Here is a 15,228-nt window from a genome sequence, read left to right as displayed (position 1 = left end):
TGACTAAAAGTCCATTCCGGGATCAATGCCTCCTTAAAAATCATCATCGCTGAATATGTACAAGGTATGAAATAGTCTACTTTTATAATTGTATGACCATAAAAGAACACCATTTTTAAAGGCTTCAAGTAAATATAAGTAATCAACATTAACATAGAAGAGAGTCAACATCATTTATATCCATTCACTTCTTATATATTAATCTACTGTTTCAATTGGCATTTTAGGACTCATATATCTAAATTTGAAAAACAGTATTGCTAAATCTTTTATTAAAAATGTTTAGGTTTTTCCAAACTATATTCAGTTTTAAACATTCTGTAATTAAAACATCTAATGGATTCATACACAGAAGTTTACCAACACTGAATAAACTGATATTTCATTCTATAGTAGAAATAAATTTCTTATAATGAGGTACGGAATTGACTGTTTACAATAACTTAAGAACGGCCCTCTCAAAATTTAATAGCCAATGATACGAAATATCAGTAACTGAAATATACTGTAAAATATTCAGAGTTAATTTTAAAAGAGGCTTGTCACCAAACTGTTATATAAAGTCAGATAATTTAAGGGCTATTAATGTCTACAGCATTTCCTTCTTTTTCAGCCAATTACAAAATGATGGTGTTATAAAAATCGGTGTCCCGCCTATGTTTAATAGCAATGAGTCAGTCCGTTTACTTTTTAAGCATCAGTAGTTCAGTTACCTCACATTTTGAGCTGAAATTAAGACAATGATTCGGTCCCGTCATTTTTAAGCATCAATGAATAATTCCCCCCCCCCCCCCCCTTTTAGCATCATATATTCATTCCCCTTACTTTTAAGCATCAATGATTCATTCCCCTAACTACTGGCTTATTTATGTACCTCCCACTTTGTTACTTCAATATCAGTTTTTTAAAACCCTTCACTTATTTCTTGTATCAATTATTTGGCACTGCTCGTCACAAATTCACTCACCTTCTATATTTCTTTAGGTATCTTGCTTATTTTTAATACCGATAAATCAGTTTCGTCGCTTATTTTTAGTATCATTATTGTAATCTCCTGGTTTACATTAAGTATCAAGGATCGCCGATGATCACCCATTTTAAGCATTAATAAATTGTTATCACTCGCCCTATTTTTAGTATCAGCGCAAAAATGCCCAGCCGGTTGGTATGGTTATTCCTTAACGAGCAAGTGCTACCGGTTTGTCAGTAAAAATGCAATGACATGGGATGATGCTCGGGACTTCTGTAAGATACATGGAGGTGACATTCTGAGAGTAGATTCCGCAGCTGAACAGGTATTATAAAATGTTACAATTATTGCAAGGGTCGAAGAAAAAAGTATTTGCGACAAGAAAAAATATAAATCTTGAACCGTAACATATGTAACATATGTATGTTAAATATACAAAATATATCTGAATACGGCAATAAGGAATACAATAGGTAGCCGTGAACTATATGCATCCTTACTTTTGTAAATAATGTCAGTTTTTTAGGAATACTAGTATTTGATGTTTATTTTGAAAACATAATAAAGTTTCTATTGTACGTTTTCGCATGCTTATTTTGTTCTACGTCACACTATAAATGGCTCATTTCCAAACTGATTTTATTTATAAAATTCTAAACCCTTTAGTTTTTATGTCGATTCATTGGTTCAGGCAGCAAAATCTTTCATGCATATAATCAATATAATTACGAAGTTGAACAATGAACTCTTGCAATATATTTATTACAGAATTGGATATTCCGGCAACTAAGAAATATGCAAAATCATAGTCACGTGCCGCCATCTCATTGGTGGGTTGGAATGAACAATAGGGAATATTTGTCCAAGTGGGAATGGGCAGACGGTACCCCCGTTGGTCGCTTCATGTAAGATTTTAATTTATTTAACATATTTTTTATGTTGTTTAATTGTTCTAGACTGATTTGTTTAATAAATTATGAAAGTTAACGTTTAACTCTCATGTTTATTCATTAGGCTTTCAGATGAATATATATATATTTCATAGTTAAAGTAAATACAGCATATATGTACAATATACATTCATGGAAAGAATATTTCATTTTTACGTCATACTTTATTGATATCTTCTTCCAATCACGTGCTTCATGGAACACCTCGTTACTTTATCTCAATGTCTGTAACAATACGGAATATACCGAATATTCCAAACGGACGCCAAATGCATATAAAGTTAAGATTCATTTTACAGCCACTGGAAACCTGGCGAGCCAAATAACCACAATGGCAATGAGCGCTGCGGAGAAATATGGAATCCTAACCAGTTTAATGATGCCCAATGTTCTACAAAATACAAGTTCATATGCTGGAGGAATAGAGGTATTACATTGCTTTCCCCTTTTAATTTTTACTCGTCTTATTATCCCTTCAATACCCTTGTTTTAAAGTGCTTTTGGTACAATCCATTATTAGTTCCAACGAATCCAATATCAAAATAAGAACATATTTAAACGAATAAGTCATAAGTAGGCTCATCAGTGTGAACACTTGTAACATTTTTATTCACATATGTTTCTTTGAGTGCAGCACTTTAAATGTTGAAAATTGAGTACCTCTAAAGCCAGTGCTAGGGGGCGTGATGGATATTGCACTTTTTCATTGCATTTTTCACGACTTAATCAAAGAGAGCCTGCAATTTTCATGTAATTTTGTTGCGATTAATGCTTCCGATGGATTATAATAATAATAATTATTATTATTATTACCTTGTTTATCTATATATGTTATATTTATGTAATATTTTTGCTTATGAGAGGTTTTATAACATTATATTTTATCTTCCATGTAGGTATTCCACTCGTTTGTGATGCTGACAGGGGATGGCAGGCTTTAAATGGAGCGTGTTACAGGGTCTACAATCAGAGAATGAACTGGAAAGCTTCTCAGTAAGTTTGTATGAGTTGGTTACATGCTTTATAAAAAAAATTTAAAATTACCTTGAACATTGATCTTTTTTCAATTAAACAATTTTGTTAAGTGTTTGCATAAAAATTTGCACTTAGCAGTAAGTTTTAAAAAACTGGTTATACGTGTGATCAAAAGATTTTAAAATTGCCTTGAATTTTAACATTTTTGTTTATTGTTTGCGAGAAAATGTTGTACTATAATGAAAAGGTCATTTTCAAACCAATCAGGGTAACTTTTTTCTTACGTACATGCTGTATATAATCTTAATTGTTGCGGTTCTATTTGAATGCTTATTATAATAAAAAAAGTTCTGAAACATTGACCTGCAACATTGAAATGAATACAGAATAGTCCAACAAGCTCGACTAATAAAATACTGGACGCAGTAAGGAGGACAAAACTAGGAAAGAAAAACCAATGATGTATAATTATGTATTAAGTTATAGTAAAAAAATATCATTTGTTAACATAAATTCCAAGATCAAGGGTAATAATTTAGAAAAAGTCATGCTAGAGATATGAACCTTTCATACAACATGTGTGTAATGATAAGAAATATATATTTGAAGTTTGAAGTAGATACCTTAAAGAGTAAAGAAGTTATAATATTTCTTAAAGAAAATCCTAAGTTCAAAGAAAGATAAATTTGTAAATATTGCTTCAAGAGTTTCGAACATTGTCACTCACATAAAATGTAATTGATGATAAGGAATAAGTATTTGAAGTTTGAAGTAGATACCTTTAAAACTAAAAAAATTATAGTAAAAAACAACATTTTTCTAGTAAAAATATCTAAGTTTATGGAGAGATAATTCTTGCAATATTAGTGCTTGAGTTATGAACCTTGCCACATAAGATGTGGATGATGATAAGTTACATATATTTGAAGTATGAAGTTGATCCCTTTAGAAATAAATAAGTAACGGTAAAAAAATAGTATTTTTTAAAGAAAATTCTAAGTTCAAGGGGAGATAAATCTGAAAGTATTGGTGCTAGAGTTATGGACCTTGTCACATAAGATGGGGATGATGATAACGTACATATATTTGAAGTATGAGGTTGATCCCTTAAGAAATAAAGAAGTAACAGTAATATATAGTATTTTTTTAGGAAAATTCTAAGTTCAAGGGGAGATAAATCTGAAAATATTTGTGCTAGAGTTATGAACCTTGTCACATAAGATGTGGATGATGATAAGGTACATATATTTGAAGTATGAGGTTGATTCCTTAAGAAATAAAGAAGTAACAGTAAAAAATAGTATTTTTAAGGAAAATTCTAAGTTCAAGGGGAGATAAATCTGAAAATATTGGTGCTAGAGTTATGAACCTTGTCACATAAGATATGGTTGATGATAAGGAACATATATTTGAAGTTTGAAGTTGATACTTTAAGAAATGACAAAGTTATTGTGAAAAATATTTTACTGCACCAAAACTTTAATCTGAAATCTGGACGAAGACGTGGACGCCGACGCCGACGCCGGGGCGACTAGGACAGCTCTCCATATACCTTGTATAGTCGAGCTAAAAATGTTAACTATAATTCAAATACTACTACAAATATCACACAAACACGCATGCACAAACACACATACATAATTATGTAACTATAATATTGACATATATTATACAGACGACGATGTAGTCGGGATGGTGCTGCCCTGGTAACGGTGGACAACATGAATGATGAGATCAGTATGCACGATTTTGCTGTTTCCACCAGACAACCACTCTGGATAGGACTTTACACGCACAAGGTATGAAGAACTACGTCACAGATGATAGCACATGTTTTTTATGAAAGCACGTGTTATAAAGAACAGAATATAAGTTTTTATTTCGTAACGATTAAAGAACAGTATCTTGTTACACTACACATATCAATATAATAAAAAGCTATTAATAAAAGCACGTGACATTGCTGAAAACATGTGCATCTATGATAACACGTGTCGATTGCAGAAACACGTGGCATTGATAAAACACGTGTCATTTATATACATGTATGAACTCGTGGCATGTCACAGTTCAATTTAAGACATGGCTATACACATGCTAAATTTGAATTTCGAAATTCCAATCAAAATGTGTCTATATATGGCAGTATTCTGTTGTATTCGTATACCCATAACTAAAACTATGAACATTGTTTTATCAGAACAAAGGAATTGTCCAGGAATTTACTGTCCAAATGATTAACGGCATGTCATCTGGTATCATTTCTTTCTCATTTCGTTTATTATTTTCATACTTTTAAATATTTTTAAATGATTGTGTTTTGTATTTGAATACTTTGATCGACAGGTTGGATCAAAAGCTCAGTGGATGTGGACCAATGGTACGTCAATGACCACCACCTACTGGCACGGTACGCCGCATGTTGGCAGGTAGGACATTAGCAAACTTTGAATGTTTTGAAAATCAATTAACACTCCTGAGCTCTATTTAATATCAATTCTTGCAATTTTAAAATAGGCTTTATGATTTATTTCTTTTCTGCCCCTTCGGGATCATTGATTCCAGCACGTTCGTGTTGAAGATAAAAAACTGTCCAAGCCGGTGCTGAGGTGGGGTGTGGGTAGGTGCCATAAGAGATGTTGCACTTTTACGTAACTGGTATCTCTCATAAACAAACCGAGTCTGCAATTTCCATATGATATTGTCGTTTCATTGCTTTTGATTGATAACCCATTTCGAGATTCGTTTTAAATTAAGCTCTTTCCAGTTTTTCTTTCACTTGATCATATCTGTATATCATTATTTTTTATCATTTTTGTTATTTTATATAGTAACACAAATGTTGGAAAATAATCTGCTGGTGATAATGTAATACCCTTTCGAAAAGGCACAAATTTGAAAGACTGTGTTAATACTAGTATAGTAAAATCTCGTAATCTTTATGGCAGGATATAGACTGTAACTTGCAACAAGGGTTGGTTCCAAATAGCAATGTAAAATTTAGTTCTGTAATAAAATGCTGCCATTATCGTCTACATTTTGAAATGACCACTATTTTATAGATCACAACTGAACAGCACGTGCGCGGCAGTCTCAAACGCTTTTCCCTACCAAAGTTCCTGGGTGACGTCAGGATGCAACGTCAACAGACCTTTCGTCTGCAGGAAACCGGAAGGTAAAATATTTCAAAAAACCAAAATACATAATATGATAAACGTTGTTATTATATATAAACAAAAAAATGTTTAACAATAAAAATATATATATGTTATACATGTATATGATATATCAATTGTTACGCACATACGATGCTCTGTAAATATGTTGTGTATTTATATTTTTGCATGGGCTGGAGGCCAAAAAGCAAATAAATTATGTCATTGACATTGTCATGTTAAAGGTGTATGTTTGCCTGGTTGGACTGGACACCGCAGTAATTGTTGGCAATTTAACGCCCAGTACAAATTAAACTACAACGCTGCTAAAACCTTTTGTAGACAACAGGGCGCAACATTACTTAAAATAGGAAGGTACGACTACTTTCTAATTATATGGTCTAAAATGGTAAATTAGAGAATGCTCTTGATCAACAAACAATTTTTTAAATATATACCTATACCATCAGTTTAATTCCGAAAAATATTAGTGCTAACTAAATAATGATACAGTCACACCTGTAAACAAAAGCCACCTAAGAGATAGACAAATAATGGTCTTTATACACTTAGAGGTTACTTTATTTCATTTAATCAATGATTGCTTATCAAAAAGTGGTCTTTAACGCATGTTTGACTATATCTTAAAAATAATATATTTAAACGATTAATTACGCTTAATTTGACAAATAAAAACCAATGTTTGCTTGAGATTTTTTTTGAAAAAATTAATTTAGAATGATTGCATAAAGCATGACGCTTAATTTGACAAATAAAAACCAATGTTTGCTTGAGATTTTTTTTGAAAAATTTAATTAAGAATGATTGAATAAAGCATGTCATTCTTGTGTTACAGTGACAGCGATTAATTTTTCTTGATAAGCTATTTTGATGAACTTAAAGCAAACCAATGTTTGCTTGAATATTTTTTTTTTGGAATATACATGTAATTAAAAATGATTGAATATTCTTGTGTTACAGTGACAGCGATGAAATGTTCTTGATAAGCTATCTTGATGAACTAAGGGATAGTGGGGTAACCAATTTCTGGATTGGAGCTTCCGGTAAATCACTTTATATAATATATTATATTTTTGAAATAGATTTAAAAGTAATTTGTACATCTTGTACATGTGTTTTTCAAAAGGCGCGTCGTTGTGAAACAATTACAGGTCTTGCAGACATGTACATAAAGTGGATTGGTCTACGATGACCACACTTTTCATAATAAGTATTTGAAATAATGATAAACACACTAGAGATGTCATTTGTTGTCATTTGTATATGTTGATAAAATAGTTCTTATATGCTATATGTAATTTCGGAACATTTATCTCAAACTTACGAACAAAATCCATATATAATTATTGCATAGTTTGTTGTGATGTGTGATACTAAATACTATCAACATTAATTATTTATAGTATTACAGACTTTACATTATGGACCAAATCACTTTAATCAGTCCATTCCTTTTTGCAAAATAAAATGAAAGGATGAACAAAATGTCTTGGAAATTAATAATACACTTAGAACTACACTCATGCTTGTACCTTTTTGTGCACAAAATATGTACCTTATATCATTTTCATAGATAAAAGCCCAACAGACGGTCAATATAAATGGGCGGATGGGTCAGCTATAACGTACAAACATTGGGCAGACGCTCACAACACACCTGGCAATAACAAAAACAGAAAAGATTGTGTTTATGTGCGAACAAGTAAGTAAAATAACAATATTCTTGAAAGAGTTAACTAGACTTTGATTCGACTCAACATATGGGGTAATTGGAGGTTTTAAATTAAGAGAAACACTGAACACCATTGGGTACTGGCTACTCAATGGAGGAATAAAAATATATACATGTATTGGGTTCACTGATTTTTAATTTCCTGTTTTATTCACCAGGCGAATTCAATTGATTATATATTATTTAAGTATGATTTTATATATAATTTTAAAATCTGTACAGGCTGAAAAGCCAACAATGCAAATCATTACAGGTGTTAAAAGAACATACCGGTACTTTACTAAAATATTTATTTATTTTAATTTTTATGGCGATTCGGCACAGAAGAGGCAATGTAACGCCGTTTTGCTCAAATGTAATGCACAATGTAGATCTAGTCTTTTTTTTTATTATCTCACTATTTCTTTTACGACAACATAACAGTAAAATGCTATTTAAATTTTACATGGTATTTTTGTTTTTCTATAGACGACGGGGCTGGGCGATGGAGAAGAACAGTTAGCTGCCAGAGTGCCTGGCCGTTTATTTGTAAAATACCAATGGGTAAAAATGTTACACAGCCTGCAAGAACACCTAGACGTACGTTTATCTTTTATGCCTGTATAGCATTTGCTAGTTAAAAAGAACGAAATAAAGTTTTACTGTAGTTTTTTTTTAAATAAAGGTATTTGTACATTTCGAGCTCTCTGTTTGTGTGTGTTTTTTTTCTAAGAATTCAGAGATTTGAGCCGCGCCATGACAAAACCAACATATTGGGTTTGCGACCAGCATAGATCCGGACCAGCCTGCGCATCCGCGCAGTCTGATCAGGATGTTCGCTATCAGTTTCTCTACTTGTAATAGGGTTTGTAAGCGAACAGCATGGATCCTGATCAGACTGCGCGGTTGCGCAGGCTGGTCTGGATCCATGTTGGTCGCAACGCATTACGTTGGTTTTGTCGTGACGCGGCATATTTATTAATTCACATAACCATAAGCATGCCTTTATGCTTGTTAATTTCCAGCAAGGTTTGGATGTCCCGCCGGCTGGCAGCAGTTTCAACAATGGTGTTTCCATATAGGAGATAGGGCACTACAATATGCCCAGGCGAGGAATGCTTGCCAACAAACACAAGGAGCAGATCTGGCCAAGATAACTGCTGCAAACATGCAAGGATTTGTAAACGGTATAACAGTTGTTTATTTATCTAAACTGTGAAATAAGTATGAATGGTAAAAAGGACAAGGCAGGATTATATAACAGTTAAGCTTTGAAGGGGTTTATTCATTTATTTACGGCGGCAAATATGAAGATATTTTAGAGGTTTTTTATTAAGGTGTATTGCAATTGATATTACAGGCATAATATGGCAATTTAATTATTATAATTACATCGGCGCATTAATTGTAAGATATCACAAAATGTTATGGTAATTGATATAAAAGTTTGCAGGGACCTTTATTTATCTATTTTGTAGGCAAAGTTAAGGCAAATGTAAACTACTGGATTGGTTTGAATGATCGAGTAATGAACAATAATTATGTGTGGAATGACGAAACAGTAGCGGTAAGACCTATTTTTACACATGACACCTATTTTACACAGATTAATTACACCTCACAAAAGAAAACCATTTGAATAAAGTTACTTATTGTACAACCGTATCATAAAGTATTCAAGGTTTAGATTTCTTTAAAAATGTCTATAATTAATGCCGATTAAATCGTAGAATTAAATTGAATCATAAATTGCAAAATATTTTCACATTAATATTATACTTTTTGTCAAATATCTTTAGAGTCAGATAGAGTTTAAACATTAAGTATATTAACCAGTAAAAGAATGCGCTTGTAAATCCTGACATAATAACCGATTCTTCAAAAGTGAAGAAAAGTAGTCCCTTCCGAAAGAAATGTTTAATCCATTTTGATATAAAGATAAAACAATACCAGAATAATGACTAAAATAGATTTTAATTTACTTGTTACATGTTTTAGTTAAGTTTTCTGAATGAAAATATTGTCATATACGACTGTTCATGACGAAGTTTTTACTTCTTGATCGCTTTTTGTTTGTCTTTTCGTATAGAGTTGCTTCAGAAGTGGCGTCTCGGGTGTGAATTGATGTTGTATTCATACGCCAACTCTAGAAAAAAAAACTTGTTTATGGTGGTTTAATCGTCAAGCGAAAAGTGGGAAAAGACCCACCCAAAAGATTTCACCCCCCTAAACAAAACAATGCAAACCATTTCCTATAAAATATTGAATATGATTTTGTTTTTTTGACCCCCAGTCAATTTTCAAAATGGCTAAAGGCGAGCCCCAATAATTTTGGACATCGAGAAAATTGTGTTGTATTAAAGAGTGGACAATGGAATGATTTAAACTGTGCTGCAAGAACACAATATATCTGTTCAATGGCTGCAGGTAATCTCAATAAAAATAAAATGAGCCGCGTCACGACAAAACCAACATAATGCGTTTGCGACCAGCATGGATCCAGACCAGCCTGCGCATCCGCGCAGTCTGATCAGGATCTATGCTGTTCGCTATCAGTTTCTCTACTTGTTATAGGGTCGGTAAGCGAACAGCATGGATCCTGATCAGACTGCGCGGATGCGCAGGCTGGTCTGGATCCATGCTGGTCGCAAACCCATTATGTTGGTTTTGTCGTGACGCGGCTCAAATATGCCTTGTTTCATTAAAAAACATAGTACTCTATAATGTTTAATAGTGAATTTTGACACGATGTTTAATATTTTTAAAATAGACATTTAGAAAACAAATCTAAATAAATGTACAGTTGCGATAAGCTTATCTCCATCTGTGAGATATACAGAAATGCTTGACGTTTGATTTCCTTACAACCTTATGCATTATTTTCTGAATTCATTTCATTCTCCATCCATGCTCCACCCATATTTTCAACTGATGTCCCGCCCAAATTTTCAAATGATGAAAGTGATAAAGTAGATGTAGATTTGTTATTCCGTGTTTATTGCATAATTATTAACAATTTTTCAGGAAGTCCACTCGCCAGTTTGCCGCCAAGCACTCCTCAACGTGAGTTTGATTGTTGGTTGACTAATAATAGGCCTAATTATAATATTGTAATATAATGTCGTATATGCTTTTGAAATAACACGTTTTACCAGTCATGCTTTTCGCATTTCCACCAAGAAGTCTATAACCATGGTGAACATTGTATAAATTCTGACTCATCATCTGTTATAATCGAATGTTATTAGCCGTTGCCATTATTGTAGAGTCATGCCAGCCTGCACATCCGGGTAGACTGACCAGGGTCTATACAGTTGGTAGCTCAGTGTTTTTATTTCATTTATTCAAAGCAGGGCAAATTCATTACATAATTTAAGCATGTTACTGGTTAAAGACCTTTTGATATATACACGTGCCTCACAATCACATTTTATACTGTATATGGTACATCAAATTCTGCGCTCAGAAAGCCCATTTTTGGAGTGTTTCTTTTCCCTGTACGGTTTAAATTATTTGACATTTTTGAACCTTTATTTTGTCCTTACAATTATGATTGAATTGCATGTTTGAACTCTTTAAACTTTTAAATTTGTTTTTTTTGTTTATTGCTTTTTAAATTTTTTGTTTAATGCTGATTTGGGCGGTGAATGTGCCCTGATGGGGGTCAAACCCGTCACCCCGTTTTGTTCTGTTTGTTGATCAACCCCTTATTGGTTGATGACTAAAACCCGGTTTTGGTCTTTAAGGGCGACTTTTACCATTTTAAACAGTTTAGAAATAACTATTAGCAGGTATCTACAATTTCACCCCTTATTTTGCTATGTTATAATCGAGTAGTATCAAAACCCGGGGGATTTTGGGGAAAAAATGCAAACTAATTTGATGCATTAATCTAAATTTTTTTAAAACCTAAAAAAAAACTTCATTAAAAGGGAAAAAAGTAAAAATTGTAAAATTAATATCGTGACATTTGCGTGACATTTGCGTATAAACGTATTTCTAATGAAAAGCAATGGCATTGAAAAAACTGTTTATCTGCATTTTATTTCTTTAAGTTTAAAAAAATGTAGTCTATCAATAAAAGCGACCGATACGGTAAGTTCATTTTAGCCTTTAAGAATGAATTCTTTCAATGGACTTTGATATGTAGAATATGGCATGCGCTGTGAATTAGCTTTACATGTTTGTAGCAAAAAAATTCAAACTATGTTAATTCACTTATTAACTTTAATGCTGATTAAAAGTACCCTCTAGATATAAAGAATTTGCATACTTTTTTTCTTTTTATATATATAAATGGATTTTTTTTTTAATGCCCACTTCCCCCAATGAAATCTTTAAAGCCCTATTTTAAGCACCCCATCCCAACTATAGACTACGACCTATTTAGTAAAAATTATTTCCCAGTACGGCTAGTCTGGGTTTTGGGGAAGGGGGTTTAAATTTTAGAATAGTTTTAAACATATTTGTCACAATCCAGCTTACATAAATATGTATAAAGTAACACAACATGCATTTATTTTAGCTCGGACGAAATCTATGAATTCAATCGCTGTGTGGACAGGTGCTAACGACAGGGGTACAGAAGGGGGTTGGAAATGGGTCTATAACAAACCATTTGCTTTCTTTAACTGGGCACCAGGTAATTATACTTATTTTTATTTCTTTCCATATGTTTCACAGAAACAATATGTAGTATTTTCTGTAGAGTTCAGAAAGACGTAATGTTTCTATTCTATCACGTATACTGTATATGCTTAACGTTACTTATTCGTGTTGAATAGAACTAAATTACCTCTAAACCATATATATTACGTACAAAAATGCTTTGTGTATTATGTACAATAAATATGCTTTGCATATTATATACAATAAATGTGCTTTGTATATTAATTAACAATAAATACGTTTTGTATATTATGTACAATAAAAATGCTTTGTACATTGTATGTTATGTACAATAAAATAGTTTGAGATTGTTTTTTTTTTATTGATAAAGAGTAGTTGTTTGTGTTAGATAATGTTTTGGATTTAAACAGTATTTAAAAATGTGTGATGAAAATTTAAATTTGGGCAGGTGTGAGTGTTTTGCTTTATATTTTGGGGTCCCCCCTTAGTAACGCCTAGGTCAAGGCCGGCTGTGTTGCCATTTCACCCAGATTTGCATTAGGGGAGACGTTAGTTTGACAGAGAAATGGATATTTTTTGTGGAAAAAGTATGTCATCAGAAAAATTTTACGGAATTTATTAGTTTTTTTTCATTTTGATTAGCGCCCTTAAAGGATTTTGCAGGAAAATCTAGAAGTTGATTCACCAATAAATTCACCAGGTGCTAAAAGCATTTAAATGATGACCTTCAAACAAATCATGAATGGTCAGTTTTCAGAAGTGACACTGTATTCAGTAAATATTAAGCGTTATTTTTACTCGTAGATATGCAGTTCATATTATGTAAGTTATGCTCAACTTGTGTTGTCTATCATTTCAGGGAATGTTCCAAGGACAACAGTTCAAACAACACCAACTGTTAAGATACCTGGTAAGTGTCCTTTATGGCATGTTGATATCGGAAATGATACTTTAAGCTCTTTTGAATGTATCACCATAATTATTTTATAATTCTATGAATTAGTTTATCTTTTATAGCTTTTTGAAAAGTATACTATTAGTTATACAAGGTGCTGACGGGATATAAGGGAAAATATAGCCTTTATTAGATAAATATGACAAGTGGCTCGGAAGGCTATACTCACCCGTATATCCTGTCAGTACTTGAATAACGAATATATGATAACGGGAATTGTTATTGTCGTATTGACGACAAGTTCATAAAAAAAACCCATCAAACTTTCAAATAAGCGGGAATCAGCCGCAAGTATTCAACGGCTACGCTAACATGCTTCAAGTAAAATGTCGTCATTGCAGAATTATTGACATTTGAATTAAGAAATGTGCCATAAAGAACGAAACACAACTTAAAAACTGTTATGCACACACGAAATTAACTGTCTACGATGTAGAACTAGATTATTTTCTCCGGTTCTTCGCAGTATAAAACGGCGTGGTATGCAAAGTGTTTAAGCCAATCTGAAAATTATATTTGCATTATTATTTATAAAAAAAAACAAATGATACCGTTATCAAATATGTGGATATAAAAACGATGTGTTAAAAATTGTTTAACAGTTCACTGTTTATAATAAATACTCTGGGAGAATAAGATCATACTTAATAAGTCCTTCCTTACTTTGAACTTATATACGGGATTATTGTTTTTGTTTGTTTTCGGGTGGAGTTTTAAATGGGATTGTTGTTGTTATTTTTAATGTTATTGCTGTTGCTTCGTTTTCTCTACAAATATACTTTTATCATGAGAAACAGTAAGTCGTTAACAGTTAACATCAATTAACTATATTACTGATCAAAAAGACTTATATTGATATTTCTCGTACATCAACACAAAAATATATCTGTTCTTCTTAACTATCTTTTACCGGAAGTCATTTCTGTTACAGCCGGAATGGTTCTCGGTTGTAAACGCGGCTGGTTACCGTTTAGAAACAGCTGTTACAGGATTGTTAAACAGAGCGTGTCAAGAACCGCGGCACAGACCACTTGTGGTAGAATGGCATCCAAACTTGCCAGCATTGCTGATAGGAACGAAAACAACTTCATTGCTGGAAATTTACCTAAAGGTACTCTGGTTTTAATTAAGCAAAACCAACAATATTTTAATACACATATTAAAGAATTAGTCAGTAATAAACATGAAGAATTTATGCTCTTCAGAAAAGAAATGGTTGTGGTCATTTTACTGCAGTAAAGTTGAATATTAGACCTCTACTCAAAATACTGATCATGTTGTTGTTGCTGCTGCTGCTGCTGCTGATGATGATGGTGATGATTATGATGATGATAATGATGATGATGATGATTATTATTATTATTATTATTATTATTATTTTGGTGGTGATGTTGGTGATGGTATTGATGATGACGATGATGAAGAAGTTCGTGTTTTCGATGATAATGATGGTAATGAAGACGATTTTTTAATTAGATGATATTATGATGAAAAAGTAATGGGGACAAAAGATGCGATGGTGATGAGATGAAATTTATGAATTTAATTTTTTTTGTTTTTTAGCCACCCTATTGGGACGGTTATTGGATCGCCTTGAATGATATTCAGATAGACAATCGGTTCCAGTGGAGTGACGGAAGTGTAGTGACGTATACAAACTGGAACACAAATGAACCCAACAACTGGATGAACAGAAATGAGGACTGTGTAACCATGTTATTAAGCGTATGTTGGTTTTTATATTTATCTGGTCTAGCATTGTTTTATTATATAAATTGTATCCAATGAAGGGAATGGCAAGAAACTTTGTCATGGATGAAAATTGATCTATTATTATTAGACTTCAATATATCTACTATCTA

At 32.4% G+C, this 15,228-nt stretch overlaps 1 protein-coding gene across 1 annotated transcript in view; it reads left to right on the top strand.

Annotated features, from left to right (window-relative positions):
• LOC132718702 (macrophage mannose receptor 1-like) overlaps positions 1–15,228 on the top strand; it is a 35,287-nt gene that overhangs the window by 3,397 nt on the left and 16,662 nt on the right. Inside the window, exons 2-20 of the mRNA XM_060702418.1 lie at positions 1,138–1,295; positions 1,739–1,875; positions 2,220–2,347; positions 2,817–2,913; positions 4,571–4,694; positions 5,242–5,324; positions 5,958–6,070; positions 6,296–6,425; positions 7,032–7,114; positions 7,645–7,773; positions 8,272–8,382; positions 8,808–8,969; positions 9,261–9,391; positions 10,146–10,209; positions 10,807–10,845; positions 12,308–12,424; positions 13,271–13,321; positions 14,298–14,485; positions 14,930–15,091. Of these exons, the coding sequence (XP_060558401.1) occupies positions 1,138–1,295; positions 1,739–1,875; positions 2,220–2,347; positions 2,817–2,913; positions 4,571–4,694; positions 5,242–5,324; positions 5,958–6,070; positions 6,296–6,425; positions 7,032–7,114; positions 7,645–7,773; positions 8,272–8,382; positions 8,808–8,969; positions 9,261–9,391; positions 10,146–10,209; positions 10,807–10,845; positions 12,308–12,424; positions 13,271–13,321; positions 14,298–14,485; positions 14,930–15,091 (2,207 nt within the window). The remainder of the gene's footprint in view (positions 1–1,137; positions 1,296–1,738; positions 1,876–2,219; positions 2,348–2,816; positions 2,914–4,570; positions 4,695–5,241; positions 5,325–5,957; positions 6,071–6,295; positions 6,426–7,031; positions 7,115–7,644; positions 7,774–8,271; positions 8,383–8,807; positions 8,970–9,260; positions 9,392–10,145; positions 10,210–10,806; positions 10,846–12,307; positions 12,425–13,270; positions 13,322–14,297; positions 14,486–14,929; positions 15,092–15,228) is intronic.

Source organism: Ruditapes philippinarum, unplaced genomic scaffold (assembly GCF_026571515.1).
Source record: "Ruditapes philippinarum isolate M1 unplaced genomic scaffold, ASM2657151v2 ctg3215_1_1_1_1, whole genome shotgun sequence".
NCBI lineage: Eukaryota > Metazoa > Mollusca > Bivalvia > Venerida > Veneridae > Ruditapes > Ruditapes philippinarum.
The sequence above is the reverse complement of the archived record's forward strand: the minus strand, read 5'-3'. Positions and strand labels throughout refer to the sequence as shown.